This window comes from Oncorhynchus nerka, linkage group LG7 (genome assembly GCF_034236695.1).
Source record: "Oncorhynchus nerka isolate Pitt River linkage group LG7, Oner_Uvic_2.0, whole genome shotgun sequence".
Classification (NCBI taxonomy): Eukaryota; Metazoa; Chordata; class Actinopteri; order Salmoniformes; family Salmonidae; genus Oncorhynchus; species Oncorhynchus nerka.
The window spans coordinates 80156548-80174878 of NC_088402.1; the positions used below are offsets into that span (position 1 = coordinate 80156548).

General features: G+C 45.7%; 1 protein-coding gene across 1 annotated transcript; it reads left to right on the top strand.

The window, feature by feature from the left end:
- Nucleotides 1-2725: 2725 nt before the first annotated feature.
- On the top strand, nucleotides 2726-15533 carry LOC115132484 (molybdate-anion transporter-like). Its single transcript, XM_029665169.2, has 3 exons — nucleotides 2726-2816; nucleotides 12291-12682; nucleotides 13959-15533. The coding sequence occupies exons 2-3, from the start codon at nucleotides 12371-12373 to the stop codon at nucleotides 15096-15098; spliced, it is 1452 nt and encodes a 483-aa protein (XP_029521029.1). The 5' UTR covers nucleotides 2726-2816; nucleotides 12291-12370; the 3' UTR covers nucleotides 15099-15533.
- Nucleotides 15534-18331: the final 2798 nt, after the last annotated feature.

Consider the following 18331-nt stretch of genomic DNA (forward strand, 5'->3'; position numbering starts at 1 on the left):
TGTTGTAGAGCATGAACCTACAGGAACGGGCCACCGCCTTGATGTTAGTTGAGAACGACAGGGTGTTGTCCAGGATCACGCCAAGGTTCTTAGCGCTCTGGGAGGAGGACACAATGGAGTTGTCAACCGTGATGGCGAGATCATGGAACGGGCAGTCCTTCCCGGGAGGAAGAGCAGCTCCGTCTTGCCGAGGTTCAGCTTGAGGTGGTGATCCGTCATCCACACTGATATGTCTGCCAGACATGCAGAGATGCGATTCGCCACCTGGTCATCAGAAGGGGGAAAGGAGAAGATTAATTGTGTGTCGTCTGCATAGCAATGATAGGAGAGACCATGTGAGGTTATGACAGAGCCAAGTGACTTGGTGTATAGCGAGAATAGGAGAGGGCCTAGAACAGAGCCCTGGGGGACACCAGTGGTGAGAGCACGTGGTGTGGAGACGGATTCTCGCCACGCCACCTGGTAGGAGCGACCTGTCAGGTAGGACGCAATCCAAGCGTGGGCCGCGCCGGAGATGCCCAACTCGGAGAGGGTGGAGAGGAGGATCTGATGGTTCACAGTATCGAAGGCAGCCGATAGGTCTAGAAGGATGAGAGCAGAGGAGAGAGAGTTAGCTTTAGCAGTGCGGAGCGCCTCCGTGATACAGAGAAGAGCAGTCTCAGTTGAATGACTAGTCTTGAAACCTGACTGATATGGATCAAGAAGGTGAGCTGGCCAAGGACGGCACGTTCAAGAGTTTTGGAGAGAAAAGAAAGAAGGGATACTGGTCTGTAGTTGTTGACATCGGAGGGATCGAGTGTAGGTTTTTTCAGAAGGGGTGCAACTCTCGCTCTCTTGAAGACGGAAGGGATGTAGCCAGCGGTCAGGGATGAGTTGATGAGCGAGGTGAGGTAAGGGAGAAGGTCTCCGGAAATGGTCTGGAGAAGAGAGGAGGGGATAGGGTCAAGCGGGCAGGTTGTTGGGCAGCCGGCCGTCACAAGACGCGAGATTTCATCTGGAGAGAGAGGGGAGAAAGAGGTCAGAGCACAGGGTAGGGCAGTGTGAGCAGAACCAGCGGTGTCGTTTGACTTAGCAAACGAGGATCGGATGTCGTCGACCTTCTTTTCAAAATGGTTGACGAAGTCATCTGCAGAGAGGGAGGAGGGGGAGGGGGAGGAGGATTCGGGAGGGAGGAGAAGGTGGCAAAGAGCTTCCTAGGGTTAGAGGCAGATGCTTGGAATTTAGAGTGGTAGAAAGTGGCTTTAGCAGCAGAGAGAGAAGAGGAAAATGTAGAGAGGAGGGAGTGAAAGGATGCCAGGTCCGCAGGGAGGCGAGTTTTCCTCCATTTCCGCTTGGCTGCCCGGAGCCCTGTTCTGTGAGCTCGCAATGAGTCGTCGAGCCACGGAGCGGGGAGGGGAGGACCGAGCCGGCCTGGAGGATAGGGGACATAGAGAGTCAAAGGATGCAGAAAGGGAGGAGAGGAGGGTTGAGGAGGCAGAATCAGGAGATAGGTTGGAGAAGGTTTGAGCAGAGGGAAGAGATGATAGGATGGAAGAGGAGAGAGTAGCGGGGGAGAGAGAGCGAAGGTTGGGACGGCGCGATACCATCCGAGTAGGGGCAGTGTGGGAAGTGTTGGATGAGAGCGAGAGGGAAAAGGATACAAGGTAGTGGTCGGAGACTTGGAGGGGAGTTGCAATGAGGTTAGTGGAAGAACAGCTCTTACAATTCCAACTATTGAATCCTGCAAGATACTGTTCTTAATTATACTACTACCTTTTTTAGCAAAAGCAGAGATGCTGCAAAAAAAATGGCCCCTGCTACAGAAATCTATATCGGTCTGCTAATACGAATAAAGGCCCAGTGTTACACCTATATATTTTTTGTAATCTGATTTTCCAGGGGGTGCTACAGCACCCCCACTTTCCACAGTTATGCATAAGGACCTTATATTTCATATCAGCAATAAATAATTGATTTGTTTTATTGATACACAACTTTATAGGGTTCCCACACAGCCATATGTCCATGTTACAGAGCTTGTTCACGGAAAACAGACAGAATTGCAGAGTAGACTACCTATGCGAATTAGCTATCTGCTTCTCTGAACACTGACAGATGCCACAAACTTGATGTCACTGAAAAATACCATTGGCTGCAACTGTGGTAAAACCAGTTAAAACAGTGTCCAGTAAAATTGTATTTTGCATTTGTGAAAAGATTGTGATTTGATATGAAAGTAAAGGGATTTATGTTTTTATAACTGTACTGCAATTGATAATCGATTCACGTTTAGATGGAGTATTTGGCTGTTTTGGCTTCCAGAGACAATTCACCCTTTAAACAGAACATATAAGAAAGTCATTTGAAGGTGTAACGTTAGGCTCCTTATATCCAATATTGGGAAACTGCAAAGTTTCCAGTAGTTACCACAGCCATAAAGTCAAATTGCTCGTAAAAATTCATGAAAATAAATGTGCTTTTAATACTTAATTTAAGGATAGGGGGTTAGCCATAAGGTTAGTAGTGTGGTTAAGATTAGGTTTAAATATCACATTTTAAGAAGATCAATTGTATAAAGGTGTATGACTTTGTGACTGGGGTAACTAATGACGACCCAACTGCAAGTGCAGAGATGGAAGTCATGCACAATCGGGATAGAAAAAGAAAGGCTGCCCCCAAGTGGTGAAACTGAAATCAGAACCCGGAAATAGGTGGTGAAATTAGGACGTTGTAGGACACGGTTTGTCGGAGCTATCTCCTCTTCTTACTCGTAGTTAAATCACTTTTAAGCCCTACTTTAATTTTAAAGTGGCATGGAGCATGTATCAAACAAGATGGTAAGCATATCAGTGAGGTTGTTTGACAAGTTTCGGTAGCTATAGCATAATACAAAAAGGATTATGGTGAGTGAGATAGCTAGCTGTGTATCTAGCTCTGGTCCATTGAGTTACGTGCGGCTTGAGCTTCCTTCATCGCCCTACATGCAAATATATGTTTTAGAATTAACCCAATATAGACCACAGCATTTCGTTTCCAATGGGAACTAGTGGTGGAGAGTCGACTCCAAAAGATTCGATTCCTCGACTTCTATTTCTGGGTGTCAAACTTCTATTCCGACTTCCAAGATTCTGTATTTTTGCAACGGATTCAACTATTTTCCGTAGACTACTTCGAGAACACAAACTCTCGAATCTTTCACAGCAAAGAAAGGGCGAGGGAGAGAGATGGGAGGGGCACAGCCTGGCCTGTCTGCCACCTGGCAGAACCGTGCATCGGTTATCAAAAGATGTACGGTAGGCTATCGCAATTTACTGGCTTTGTTATGTCTCGCGCAAATTCACTGAAGTAGGGGTTATCAATGAAAAGGCTGAGATATTCTACACGCAATAGACCAAAGACACACTTAGCGTTTTTCATGGTGAAGAGAAAGGGGAGCAGGCGAGGGAAAGAGGATTGGAGCAGGCAGAGAGAAAGTCAGAACCGTGCTCAGTCTGTATCTTGGTCATCTATCAATCAATGCCTTCTAAATTCACCAAAAGTATTTAATTTTTTATTTATTTTATTTCACCTTTATTTAACCAGGTAGGCTAGTTGAGAACAAGTTCTCATTTGCAACTGCGACCTGGCCAAGATAAAGCATAGCAGTGTGAACAGACAACACAGAGTTACACATGGAGTAAACAATTAACAAGTCAATAACACAGTAGAAAAAAAATGGGCAGTCTATATACAATGTGTGCAAAAGGCATGAGGAGGTAGGCGAATAATACAGTTTTGCAGATTAACACTGGAGTGATAAATGATCAGATGGTCATGTACAGGTAGAGATATTGGTGTGCAGAAAAGTAAATAAATAAAAAAAAAACAGTATAAAAACAGTATGGGAATGAGGTAGGTGAAAATGGGTGGGCTATTTACCAATAGACTATGTACAGCTGCAGCGATCGGTTAGCTGCTCGGATAGCTGATGTTTGAAGTTGGTGAGGGAGATAAAAGTCTCCAACTTCCGCGATTTTTGCAGTTCGTTCCAGTCACAGGCAGCAGAGTACTGGAACGAAAGGCGGCCAAATGAGGTGTTGGCTTTAGGGATGATCAGTGAGATACACCTGCTGGAGCGCGTGCTACAGATGGGTGTTGCCATCGTGACCAGTGAACTGAGATAAGGCGGAGCTTTGCCTAGCATGGACTTGTAGATGACCTGGAGCCAGTGGGTCTGGCGACGAATATGTAGCGAGGGCCAGCCGACTAGAGCATACAAGTCGCAGTGGTGGGTGGTATAAGGTGCTTTGGTGACAAAACGGATGGCACTGTGATAGACTGCATCCAGTTTGCTGAGTAGAGTGTTGGAAGCCATTTTGTAGATGACATCGCCGAAGTCGAGGATCGGTAGGATAGTCAGTTTTACTAGGGTAAGCTTGGCGGCGTGAGTGAAGGAGGCTTTGTTGCGGAATAGAAAGCCGACTCTTGATTTTCGATTGGAGATGTTTGATGTGAGTCTGGAAGGAGAGTTTGCAGTCTAGCCAGACACCTAGGTACTTATAGATGTCCACATATTCAAGGTCGGAACCATCCAGGGTGGTGATGCTAGTCGGGCATGCGGGTGCAGGCAGCGATCGGTTGAAAAGCATGCATTTGGTTTTACTCGCGTTTAAGAGCAGTTGGAGGCCACGGACGGAGTGCTGTATGGCATTGAAGCTCGTTTGGAGGTTAGATAGCAGTGTCCAATGACGGGCCGAAAGTATATAGAATGGTGTCGTCTGCGTAGAGGTGGATCAGGGAATCGCCCGCAGCAAGAGCAACATCATTGATATATACAGAGAAAGGAGTCGGCCCGAGAATTGAACCCTGTGGCACCCCCATAGAGACTGCCAGAGGACCGGACAGCATGCCCTCCGATTTGACACACTGAACTCTGTCTGCAAAGTAATTGGTGAACCAGGCAAGGCAGTCATCCGAAAAACCGAGGCTATTGAGTCTGCCGATAAGAATATGGTGAAAGCCTTGGCGAGGTCGATGAAGACGGCTGCACAGTACTGTCTTTTATCGATGGCGGTTATGATATTGTTTAGTACCTTGAGCGTGGCTGAGGTGCACCCGTGACCGGCTCGGAAACCAGATTGCACAGCGGAGAAGGTACGGTGGGATTCGAGATGGTCAGTGACCTGTTTGTTGACTTGGCTTTCGAAGACCTTAGATAGGCAGGGCAGGATGGATATAGGTCTATAGCAGTTTGGGTCCAGGGTGTCTCCCACTTTGAAGAGGGGGATGACTGCGGCAGCTTTCCAATCCTTGGGGATCTATATCCAAAAGTATATTAAAGTAGGCTATATATTAGGCTATAAATGAGTATGGTTAAGCTATTCTTAATAGTGCCAGCAAAGGGGAACAGGTGAATTGAAGTTAGCCAAACATAGCCAAATGCATCAGTTGAATTGGGCCTAAATGATCTTATTTAATGAAACCCTGTCTAGCTATTGATGTCCTAGGTCAAGGCTCTCCAACCCTGTTCCTTTCTGTAGGCTTCTCCTCCAACGCCAGTTGTAACTACCCCGATTAAGTTTATAAACCAGCTAATTACTAAATCAGATGCGCTAGATTCGTTTTGAAGTGAAACCCTACATGATGGTAGCTCTCTACGAACAGGGTTGGAGAGCCATGTCCTACCTAGGCAGTAGATCGCAAAATAGCATCCCCGCTAAACATTTTGGAAATGGCAAGTTCACTTTCTCATCCGTAAACACAGTCAAGTGGAAATACGGTTCAGTAGCTCAAATCAGCAGGATGTGGTACATTGTTATTGGGAATAACGTCTAACATGGATGGATCGCTAAAATCATGTTTATGATAACACTTTATACATTTACATATTATGGGGAGACCTATACATTTGGCAGCCAAGCACGAGTTATCAGTGTAGCGTATTATCGTGTGGACATGACGTTGAAATTAACGAAATATCTGCAGGTCTACAATAAAAGCCTCCAGGCTCCCGTCGTAAGAGTCCATTTGAAATAATAATAATAATTACAGGGGGGCAGTTTGTCAATATTAATCCTGTGTGAATAACGCACATGCTTGGAAAATAGTTACAAAACCAATGCCTAGTAGTAATATCCGTCCAATAGGGCTGTAACATGGCAAAGAATAGGTTTATCAGAATAGTGTGTGCCGCATCACATGGGATCCGTCAAGGCTGCACACAGCGGAAATATTCCAGTTTCTACACATCACCTTATATATTCAAACAAAATGGGCAGCCTCATGCTCATATCAGTCCTCTAGAATGCAAATGTAGTCTTTCTAATAGGATTGCAATAATGAGATGGTGTGTATGTTTGTGCGCATCCGTTTGTGTGTTTTGGGAGTCGACTCCAATCACAGGAGTCGGATTTGGAGTCGAATCCAAAAATCCTGGAGTCTTGCACCACAAATTAGTCATAGTGGGCAGGACAAGGGGGGCAGCCAGGGTACTGGTACAGTGTCAATGTGTGGGGGGCACCGGTTAGTTGAGGTAATATGTACATGTTGATAGAGTTATTAAAGTGACTTTGCATAGATGATAACAACAGAGTAGCAGTGGTGTAAAGGGAGGGGGGCATGCAGTTAGTCTGGGTAGCCATTTGATTAGGTGTTCAGTCTTATGGCTTTGGGATAGAAGCTGTTTAGAAGCCTCTTGGACCTAGACTTGGCACTCCTATACCGCTTGCTGTGCGATAGCAGAGAGAACAGTTTATGACTAGGGTGGCTAGAGTCTTTGGCAATTTTTTGGGGCCTTCCTCTGACACCGCCTAGTATAGAGGTCCTGGATGGCAGGAAGCTTGGCCCCAGTGATGTACTGGGCTGTTCGCACTACTCTCTGTAGTGCCTTGCGGTCGGAGGCATAGCAATTGCCATACCAGGCAGTGATGCAACCAGTCAGGATGCTCTCGATGGTGCAGCTGTAGAACCGTTTGAGGATCAGAGGACCCATGTATTTCCCTCTTCATGGCTGTCTTGGTGTGCTTGGACCATGTTAGTTTGTTGGTGATGTGGGCATTTAAAAATATATATATTTTATTTTATTTAACCTTTATTTAACCAGGTAGGCAAGTTGAGAACAAGTTCTCATTTTAATTGCGACCTGGCCAAGATAAAGCAAAGCAGTTCGACACATACAACGACACAGAGTTACACATGGAGTAAAACAAACATACAGTCAATAATACAGTATAAACAAGTCTATATACGATGTGAGCAAATGAGGTGAGATAAGGGAGGTAAAGGCAAAAAAGGCCATGGTGGCAAAGTAAATACAATAGAGCAAGTAAAACACTGGAATGGTAGATTTGCAATGGAAGAATGTGCACAAAGTAGAAATAAAAATAATGGGGTGCAAAGGAGCAAAATAAATAAATAAATTAATTAAATACAGTAGGGAAAGAGGTAGTTGTTTGGGCTAAATTATAGGTGGGCTATGTACAGGTGCAGTAATCTGTGAGCTGCTCTGACAGGTGCTTAAAGATAGTGAGGTAGATAAGTGTTTCCAGTTTCAGAGATTTTTGTAGTTCGTTCCAGTCATTGGCAGCAGAGAACTGGAAAGAGAGGCGGCCAAAGAAAGAATTGGTTTTGGGGGTGACTAGAGAGATATTGCTGGAGCGTGTGCTACAGGTGGGAGATGCTATGGTGACCAGCAAGCTGAGATAAGGGGGGACTTTACCTAGCAGGGTCTTGTAGATGACATGGAGCCAGTGGGTTTGGCGACGAGTATGAAGCGAGGGCCAGCCAACGAGAGCGTACAGGTCGCAATGGTGGGTAGTATATGGGGCTTTGGTGACAAAACGGATTGCACTTTGATAGACTGCATCCAATTTGTTGAGTAGGGTATTGGAGGCTATTTTGTAAATGACATCGCCAAAGTCGAGGATTGGTAGGATGGTCAGTTTTACAAGGGTATGTTTGGCAGCATGAGTGAAGGATGCTTTGTTGCGAAATAGGAAGCCAATTCTAGATTTAACTTTGGATTGGAGATATTTGATATGGGTCTGGAAGTAGAGTTTACAGTCTAACCAGACACCTAAGTATTTGTAGTTGTCCACGTATTCTAAGTCAGAGCCGTCCAGAGTAGTGATGTTGGACAGGCGGGCAGGTGCAGGTAGCGATCGGTTGAAGAGCATGCATTTAGTTTTACTTGTATTTAAGAGCAATTGGAGGCCACGGAAGGAGAGTTGTATGGCATTGAAGCTTGCCTAGAGGGTTGTTAACACCGTGTCCAAAGAAGGGCCAGAAGTATACAGAATGGTGTCGTCTGCGTAGAGGTGGATCAGAGACTCACCAGCAGCAAGAGCGACCTCATTGATGTATACAGAGAAGAGAGTCGGTCCAAGAATTGAACCCTGTGGCACCCCCATAGAGACTGCCAGAGGTCCGGACAGCAGACCCTCCGATTTGACACACTGAACTCTATCAGAGAAGTAGTTGGTGAACCAGGCAAGGCAATCATTTGAGAAACCAAGGCTGTCGAGTCTGCCGACATCAAGGAACTTGAAGCTCTCAACCTGCTCCACTGCAGCCCCGTCGATGAGAATGGGGGTGTGCTCGGTCCTCTTTTTCCTGTAGTCCACAATCATCTCCTTTGTCAGTGATCATGTTGAGGGAGAGGTTGTTGTCCTGGCACCACACGGCCAGATCTCTGACCACCTCCCTATAGGCTGTCTCGTCTTCGTCGGTGATCAGGACTACCACTGTTGTGTCAACAGCAAACTTAATGATGGTGTTGGAGTTGTGCCTGGCTGTGCAGTCATGAGTGAACAGGGAGTGCAGGAGGGGACTGAGCACGCACCCCTGAGGGGCCCCTGTGTTGATGATCAGCGTGGCGGATGTGTTGTTACCTACCCTTACCACCTGGGGGCGGCCCTTCAGGAAGTCCAGGATCCAGTTGCAGAGGGAGATGTTTAGTCCCAGGGTCCTAAGCTTAGTGATGAGCTTTGAGTGCACTATGGTGTTGAATGATGAGCTGTGGTCAATGAATAGCATTCTGATATAGGTGTTCCTTTTGTCCAGGTGGGAAAGGACATTGTGGAGTGCAATAGAGATTGCATCATCTGTTGGGGCGGTATGCAAATTGGAGTGGGTCTAGGGTTTCTGGGATAATGGTGTTGATTTGAGCCATGACCAGCCTTTCAAAGCACTTCATGGCTACAGATGTGAGTGCTACGGGGCGGTAGTCATTTAGACAGGTTACCTTGGTGTTCTTGGAGGTAGATATCTATCTATCTATTTGACTCATTGTTCTATCTATCTGTTCTACATCTTTCCAATGAGGGAAGTAGTAATGACGGCTTTTTGTAGGCAGGCACTAACAACAAACTAATGGTTTGTTGGACAAAGCCTTTGGGGAAATGAATGGCATTTTGTAGAGTTTTTGGATAAACAGCTAAAGAATAAGGTCAGTGGTAAACACAGGCTTGTTATACATTTTGTTCTATGTGATGATCTTCATCAGTTAACATCACTTTTTGTGAATTTTAATAAAACACAAATGCTTCATAATTCATAAAGATCATGTTAACTGACTGATATTATCTCATATAACAAAACATATAAGCACAGAGTTTCTAAACCCAGAGGCGCACTTGAGAAGCAGACCAAACAGACAAGGCTGGAGTTTGTTGTTTTAGAAGTCAGTGAGAGAAGTGACAAATTCTTCCTTTGTTGTAAATTTTCTCGAAATATAAGGCACAACCTAGATTTGAGCAAATGTCATAAGTAGTTAAACATGTTATTACTCCAAACTCGTGAAGGTGACAAACTGACATGTTTTCATTTTAGTCAAAAACAACTATATTGAAGGAGTGTCTTTGATTTGACCGCCTGCACATGCGCAGTTCAGCGTGAGACGACGTGTTTCTACACATGAGCTTAGCTAGCCAACGTCGCCATATTGGAGAAGCAGTTTTAGCTTATCTTCAAACCACAGGAGGTTGGTGGCACCTTAATTGGGGAGGATGGGCTTGTGGTAATGGCTGCAGCAGAATCAGTGGGATGGTATCAAACACATGGTTTGATGCCGTTCCAGACATTATGATGAGCCGTGCTTCATACTGTACCAAAATAATCATATTTCAGATGTGTATCTTACTTAGTTTTTATTTGATGACTTTATTATTTAGAATTCCTTGAAGTCATCATCTCTGCTCAGGCAGTAGAAGCCAGACAACGTTCTGTGTTTTCCATACTGTACTGTCTTTAGTCATTCTATTTAGCTAGGCTTGCCTGCCCAAGCATGCTGCAAAGATGTCTGACAAAATCAAATCAAATGTATTTATATAGCCCTTCGTACATCAGCTGATATCTCAAAGTGCTGTACAGAAACCCAGCCTAAAACCCCAAACAGCAAACAATGCAGGTGTAGAAGCAATAATAATAATCATCTAAATCTACTTTCACGAACAGTCTCTATCCCTCTCTCTTGTGGTCTGTGTGTATCTCACCATCCATCTCAGTCTGAGCCTGGAAAAACAGGTGCAATGGATTATGGTCATTGTAGTTAATTACTACGTTTCTGTGCTGAACTAGGTTGAATATTTGCTTAATGAAACTTACAACTCCCTTCAGCCCAGAGTCCCACATAGTTATTGACTTGATTTCTGTCAATTATTAGATTTCTCTCTAGAGAAATGGCACGTTGGGCTCACAAAAAAAAAAAAAAACTAAATGGAGTACTAGAACTGATGTCGGTCAATTAGTTGTTTAACCAACATTGAGTTGTTGTTTTTTGTTATTAATCACTCAGCACTTCATACTGATGGCTGAACGAACCAGAGGTAACTCATTTGGGGGTTTTAAGACTACAAGCTGGCGAACTCTATTCACCCCTCCATATAGGACTTTTTTTTCTCCACCATTTTGTTTAGTTAACAGGCTTCAATATACTTTTGTTAATCACCAAAGTAAAGATGTTGCTGGAGTGCTGACTAACTTTTCTCTGTATGTCGCCAGAATAGCTGTAGTTCACACATGCGTCAGATGCAAAATGCACGTGGATGCATCCAGAATGGAATAGACATTCATTGCTGCATCTCGTGGTGCAGATCCAACGCTCAACTCTGTTCTTTTTTATTTTGGAGAAACAACAGAGAAATGTTCTAGCCGATTTCATGGTCAATCCAACATCTAGCATTTACAGCGACGCGGTCGCCGCAGAAGTGAGAGCGTTCAAACTTCTTGCACTTCAGGGCGCTGTCATAGTGATTCAGGGCCAGTGGTGTCAAGTACTTCAGTAAAAAATACTTTAACGTACTACTTAAGTAGTATCTGTACTTAATTATTTATATTTTTCAGAACTTTTACTTTTACATTCCTAAAGAAAATAATGTACTTTTTACTCAACATTTTCCGTGACACCCAAAAGTACTTGTTACATTGTGAATTCTTAGCAAGACAGGAAAAGTGTCCAATATTCACACTTCTCAAGAGAACATCCCTGGTCATCCCTACTGCCTCTGATTTGGTGGACTCACTAAACAGAGAACATCCCTGGTCATCCCTACTGCCTCTGATTTGGTGGACTCACTAAACATGCATGCTTCATTTGTAAATGATGTTGTGGTGTGCCCCTGGCTATCCGAGTGTGCCCCTGGCTCCGCAATTGTCAGGAGCCTCTGGACCACATTTTGCGGATCATGCATAAATCGGCTTTTAGTCAGCACTCTAGTAACAAATTCCTCCGTGGGATGAATGGAAAGATGCAGGCTGTTGAAGAAAATCATCCGGACATATTGGCCTGGACCAGAGCTACTAATGTTATCTGCCAAGCTTATTCTAGCTGTTTAGCTATCTTTTGGAAGCAAACTTACAAAATGTACATTGGTGTCCAAGAAGGTTGCTACCTGCCAGATCTTTAGTTTAATTTGAAGCCTTTGAAACTCTCAAACCAGGGAACTATTTTGCTGCCTCGTTCACGTCATGTCGGAAACTCTGACATCTCTGACTTGCTAACCTTGGCGGGAGAGTGGTATCAGAATCAACCAATGGGAAGCTCTACGCAAATAACTTGCATTCATTTGAACTCCGAGGTCCCGAGTTTCCGACATGACTTAATGGTGGCATAACACCTGCAAATCTGTGTACACGACCAATAAACTTTGATTTGATTTGTAGTCCTCTCATGCAGCAGTATCCAGATGAGATGACAACCCTAAGCAAACATCTTCTTTAGATAGCTAGTATGGACGCCACATTTACATAACTTGGCTTTAAGTTATTTATGCTGGTAGATATTCACAATAACTGTCTTTATGGTGCCGTTAGTAATAGAGTCACTGTCTCCACAGCCTTTGACTGAGCCACAACGGATAAGACAGGAGTGAAGAGACCTCCCCGCCCCTAACAGTCACACTTGGACAAACCCATCATGTTGGTGACAGCCTACCTGGCCATGGTGGTCCTACTGGTGCTATGTGTCGGACTGGAGCTAACGGCACGTCGCCTCACCCCACCTCAACCCACCCCCTCTGCCATGGGCACCAACCCTGCCTTCCGTAGGTTCCAGACCGTGTTCCTCCGAGGCTACCTCTTAGCCTTGTCGGCTGACTGGCTGCAGGGGCCATACCTCTACAAGCTCTACCGCCATTACAGCTTCCTGGAGTCCCAGATAGCCATCCTGTATGTCGTTGGCCTGGCCTCCTGTGTGCTGTTTGCCCCCGTGGCTAGCTGGCTTCCTCAGGTAACAATAACCAGGACCACAATGTAAATAAATCAAATTAAAATGATCTAAGTTTATTCATCAAGTACACCGTTTACTGCAGGTATAAATGATGCATTGTAATGCCTACTTGCAAGCTCCCTCAACAGTGCAGTATCAATATAATCCAAATTTAAATGAAAAAAAATAACAAGTAGTAGAAGAAAGTGGTATGCATTTTAGTAATAAAACTGATAACAGTATAAATTATGAATGTGCTATGTCAAGTGTGACTATTTAGAAATATGAAGTCAATGGTGTCTTGGGTGGGCAATTGAGTAAAATAGTATATAAATAGAACAGCAGAGTTGACTGTGTGTGCTTGTGTGTCAGGGTTGACTGTGTGCTTGTGTGTCAGGGTTGACTGTGTGCTTGTGTGTCAGGGTTGACTGTGTGCTTGTGTGTCAGGGTTGACTGTGTGCTTGTGTGTCAGGGTTGACTGTGTGTGCTTGTGTGTCAGGGTTGACTGTGTGCTTGTGTGTCAGGGTTGACTGTGTGCTTGTGTGTCAGGGTTGACTGTGTGCTTGTGTGTCAGGGTTGACTGTGTGTGCTTGTGTGTCAGGGTTGACTGTGTGTGCTTGTGTGTCAGGGTTGACTGTGTGCTTGTGTGTCAGGGTTGACTGTGTGTGCTTGTGTGTCAGGGTTGACTGTGTGTGCTTGTGTGTCAGGGTTGACTGTGTGTGCTTGTGTGTCAGGGTTGACTGTGTGTGCTTGTGTGTCAGGGTTGACTGTGTGTGCTTGTGTGTCAGGGTTGACTGTGTGTGTGCTTGTGTGTCAGGGTTGACTGTGTGTGCGCTTGTGTGTCAGGGTTGACTGTTTGTGCGCTTGTGTGTCAGGGTTGACTGTGTGGAGAGTCCATGTAAATAGTCTTTAAGATGCAGGTCTGAGCAGGTAGACAGCTAGCGTTAGCCGTTCAGCAGTTTGATGGCCTGGGGGTAGAAGCTGTCTCAGAGCCTGTTAGTCCGAGAACCGATGATCCGAGAGCCAATAAAAATAAGTCCTTAAACCATTGTTTCCCAATCCTGGTCCTGGGTACGCAGTATTGTTTTTGCCCTGGCACTAACACACCTGATTCAAATAATCAAAGACTTGATGAGCAGAAACCATGATGATGAGGGCAAAAACCATAATGTGAACCCCTTTGGGTCCCCAGGACCAGGATTGGGAAACACTGCGTTAGATTTTTTACAATGTATATGTTGTTGAACTGCTACGACTGAGGTAACTATGTATTTAAAATGTGTATTAATTAATTCAGGTCCTGGGGCGGAGACGGACCTGCCTGCTCTTCTGCGTGGCCTACTCAGCCTGTTGCCTCACCAAGCTGTCCCGTGACTACTTTGTCCTGATCCTGGGTCGTGTGCTAGGAGGCCTGTCCACCTCTTTGCTCTCCACAGCCTTCCAGGCCTGGTACATGCACCGACATGTTGACGTCCACGACTTCCCTAAAGAATGGATCCCCAGTACCTTCACCAAGGCTGCTAGCTGGAACCACGGGCTAGCGATGGGGGCTGGGCTGGTGGCTAACATGTTGGCTGAGTGGCTCCACCTGGGGCCTGTGGCGCCCTTCCTCCTGGCCGTGCCCTGCCTTGGGGCCTGTGGCTGGGTGGTGCTGACTGATTGGGGCCTGGAGGAGAAGGATGGAAGCCTGGAAGGGGACAACAAGAAGCCCTTGCTCGGTCCTTCTAGTTCAGCACCTCTGGCCCGGGCTTCTGCACGGGCCCGGTTCTGGCGCAGCTGTCAGGAAGGCCTCCGCTGTCTCTTATCAGACAGACGGGTGATGCTTCTAGGAGGAGTCCAGGCTCTATTTGAGAGTGTCCTCTATATATTCATCTTCCTGTGGACCCCCGTCCTGGACCCCTATGGCCCTCCGCTGGGCATGGTCTTCTCCTGTCTGATGGCAGCCAGTATGGCGGGGTCCCTGCTCTACCGCCTGGCCACCTCCACCCGCTACCGCCTTCAGCCTGGGCACCTCCTCTGCTTCTCCATGCTGCTTGCCTTTTTCTCCTTCTTCATGCTCATCTTCTCCACTGCACCGGGCCAGCCCAGACCCCGCGAGTCCCTGCTGGCCTTCCTGCTGCTGGAGCTGGCCAGTGGCCTCTACTTCCCTGCTGTCAGCTTCCTCCACGGGAGGGTGATCCCAGAGGAGAAGAGGGCCGGGGTGCTGGTCTGGTTCAGGCTGCCTCTGCACCTTCTGGCCTGCCTGGGGCTACTGGCGCTCCACAGGGAGGTGTCGGGGACCGGAGGGGGCGAGGGCGGTAGTGGAACCAGGCATATGTTTGGTGGTTGTGCTGTTTTGATGCTAGCTGCACTCTTGGCTGTGGTCAGTCTCTTTACACTGGGAAGGAACGATGTGGATCTCAGACTGGATGGGCCCAAAGGAGAGGGAGATAATTGACATTTAGATTCAGAAAACTGAACTGTCCCAACATTGGGCAATGCCATGGAGGAGGAGGACTAGGAATACACTTACTGCTTTGTTTACAGCGATGAAGACTTGTTTGGGAACTGAACAACTTTTGTATGACTGAAAACTGAAGCTTAATCAACATAGGAGTTGCAAATATAAGACAATGATTTAAAATAATCTGGTGTTGGTAAGGTATATATTTTTTGTTGCAAGATTTCCTGATATTTATTGATTTTAATTTTGTTAAGACTAGCAAATATCTTGTTAGATTGTTGAGTATATGAAGAAAATGTGTTTTTATTTGGATTTATTATGTGGCGGTCTGCATCTTCTCAAGGGGTTGGGTTAAATGCAGAAGATACACTTTGGTTGAATGCATTCAGTTGTGCAACTTACTTATTTCTTTAAACACACACACTCTGACACACTTGCTTGTGTATTAATGTTGCACCAGTTGGTAGCTCCAGGATGTTATTTATATCTCAGCCTGACCACGTTATAGGGTTTATCAACTGCATTGTTCAGGGTGTACCTCTCAGCCAGGGCAGAACAAGGCTTCCATCACTAGCGTTGTTCAGGGTGTACCTCTCAGCCAGGGCAGAACAAGGCTTCCATCACTAGCGTTGTTCAGGGTGTACCTCTCAGCCAGGGCAGAACAAGGCTTCCATCACTAGCGTTGTTCAGGGTGTACCTCTCAGCCAGGGCAGAACAAGGCTTCCATCACTAGCGTTGTTCAGGGTGTACCTCTCAGCCAGGGCAGAACAAGGCTTCCATCACTAGCGTTGTTCAGGGTGTACCTCTCAGCCAGGGCAGAACAAGGCTTCCATCACTAGTACAGCTGCTTGCTCCAGCAGAAATATCACCCACTCTAATATCACATAACAAGTACTTCAGTGTATCAATTCAGTTTCAGCTGTAACTTTGCAATCAATTGACATTACACATTGTCAGTGTAAGGAACATACACTGCTCAAAAAAATAAAGGGAACACTAAAATAACACATCCTCGTTCTGAATGGATGAAATATTCTTATTAAATACTTTTTTCTTTACATAGTTGAATGTGCTGACCACAAAATCACACAAAAATGATCAATGGAAATCAAATTTATCAACCCATGGAGGTCTGAATTTGGAGTCACACTCAAAATTAAAGTGGAAAACCACACTACAGGCTGATCCAACTTTGATGTAATGCCCTTAAAATAAGTCAAAATGAGGCTCAGTAGTGTGTGTGGCCTCCACGTGCCTGTATGACCTCCCACCAACTCCTGGACAGTCTGGTGCAACGTGGCGTTGGTGGATGGAGGGAGACATGATGTCCCAGATGTACTCAATTGGATTCAGGTTTGGGGAACGGGCAGGCCAGTCCATAGCATCAATGCCTTCCTCTTGCAGGAACTGCTGACACACTCCAGCCACATGAGGTCTAGCATTGTCTTGCATTAGGAGGAACCCAGGGCCAACCGCACCAGCATATGGTCTCACAGGGGGTCTGAGCATCTCATCTCGGTACCAAATGGCAGTCAGGCTACCTCTGGCGAGCACATGGAAGGCTGTGCGGCCCCCCAAAGAAATGCCACCCCACACCATGACTGACCCACTGCCAAACCGGTCATGCTGGAGGATGTTGCAGGCAGCAGAACGTTCTCCACGGCGTCTCCAGACTGTCACGTCTGTCACATGTGCTCAGTGTGAACCTGCTTTCATCTGTGAAGAGCACAGGGTGCCAGTGGCGAATTTGCCAATCTTGGTGTTCTCTGGCAAATGCCAAACGTCCTGCACGGTGTTGGGCTGTAAGCACAACCCCCACTTGTGGACGTCGGGCCCTCATACCACCTTCATGGAGTCTGTTTCTGACCGTTTGAGCAGACACATGCACATTTGTGGCCTGCTGGAGGTCATTTTGCAGGGCTCTGGCAGTGCTCCTCCTGCTCCTCCTTGCACAAAGGCGGAGGTAGCGGTCCTGCTGCTGGGTTGTTGCCCTCCTACGGCCTCCTCCACGTCTCCTGATGTACTGGCCTGTCTCCTGGTAGCGCCTCCATGCTCTGGACACTACGCTGACAGACACAGCAAACCTTCTTGCCACAGCTCGCATTGATGTTCCATCCTAGATGAGCTGCACTACCTGAGCCACTTGTGTGGGTTGTAGACTCCGTCTCATGCTACCACTAGAGTGAAAGCACCGTCAGCATTCAAAAGTGACCAAAACATCAGCCAGGAAGCATAGGAACTGAGAAGTGGTCTGTGGTCAACACCTGCAGAACCACTCCTTTATTGGGGGTGTCTTGCTAATTGCCTATAATTTCCACCTGTTGTCTATTCCATTTGCACAACAGCATGTGACATTTTTCAATTAGTGTTGCTTCCTAAGTGGACAGTTTGATTTCAGAGAAGTGTGATTGACTTGGAGTTACATTGTGTTGTTTAAGTGTTCCCTTTATTTTTTTGAGCAGTGTATATTATTGATGGTTTGTTGTGGAGCAATATCAGATAATTTCATCATGATTTCCTTTTTTTTCAATAGCTGTTATGGAAACAGAACTTGTATGGGGCTTGTCAGACCTGAATACATCTTGGAGAGGCATTGGTACTTGCCTTATTCTTAAATACTTGTCCTCCAGGACCTTCAGTAAAACAGGACATGTTGTAAATATCTAATAAATAAGATTTTAATACCCTCTGACATTTTGTGGTCCTTTGAATTGCAGTGATGATGTTGTTAGACTGACTTGTCATACTCCACATAGATAACATCAATACATATTCTACAGTCTTACCTGAATGTTTTACAAGTAGGAGATTCTAGTATTTTCATGAATGTAGTAGTCGTTCAGGAATGAAATGTAGGGTGCTGAATCATTGCATTACCTAAAAATAGACCATTTGAAACTTCTTTTTTTTTCTTGCTCTTAATTTACTGCAGAAAAATATGAATGCTGTTTTTATTTATAGCCTAACTGCTTCTGACAGGGATGTAGAGGGTCAACACAACTTTCAGAACATGTAATACCATCTACGTCATCCTATATATATATTTTTTTTTACTGCAGACCAAATATTCCAGTTCTCTCTGGCCCTTTCCTCACTTGACTCACACAATGATACATCTGTACCTCCCCCTTTTTGCCAAGCGTATTGGTACAGTCCAATCTTCCCACAGCACTGCTGCTTCACCTGGATGTTGCTAGAATGTTCCTTTTTGGGTAAGGGGAGGGAGG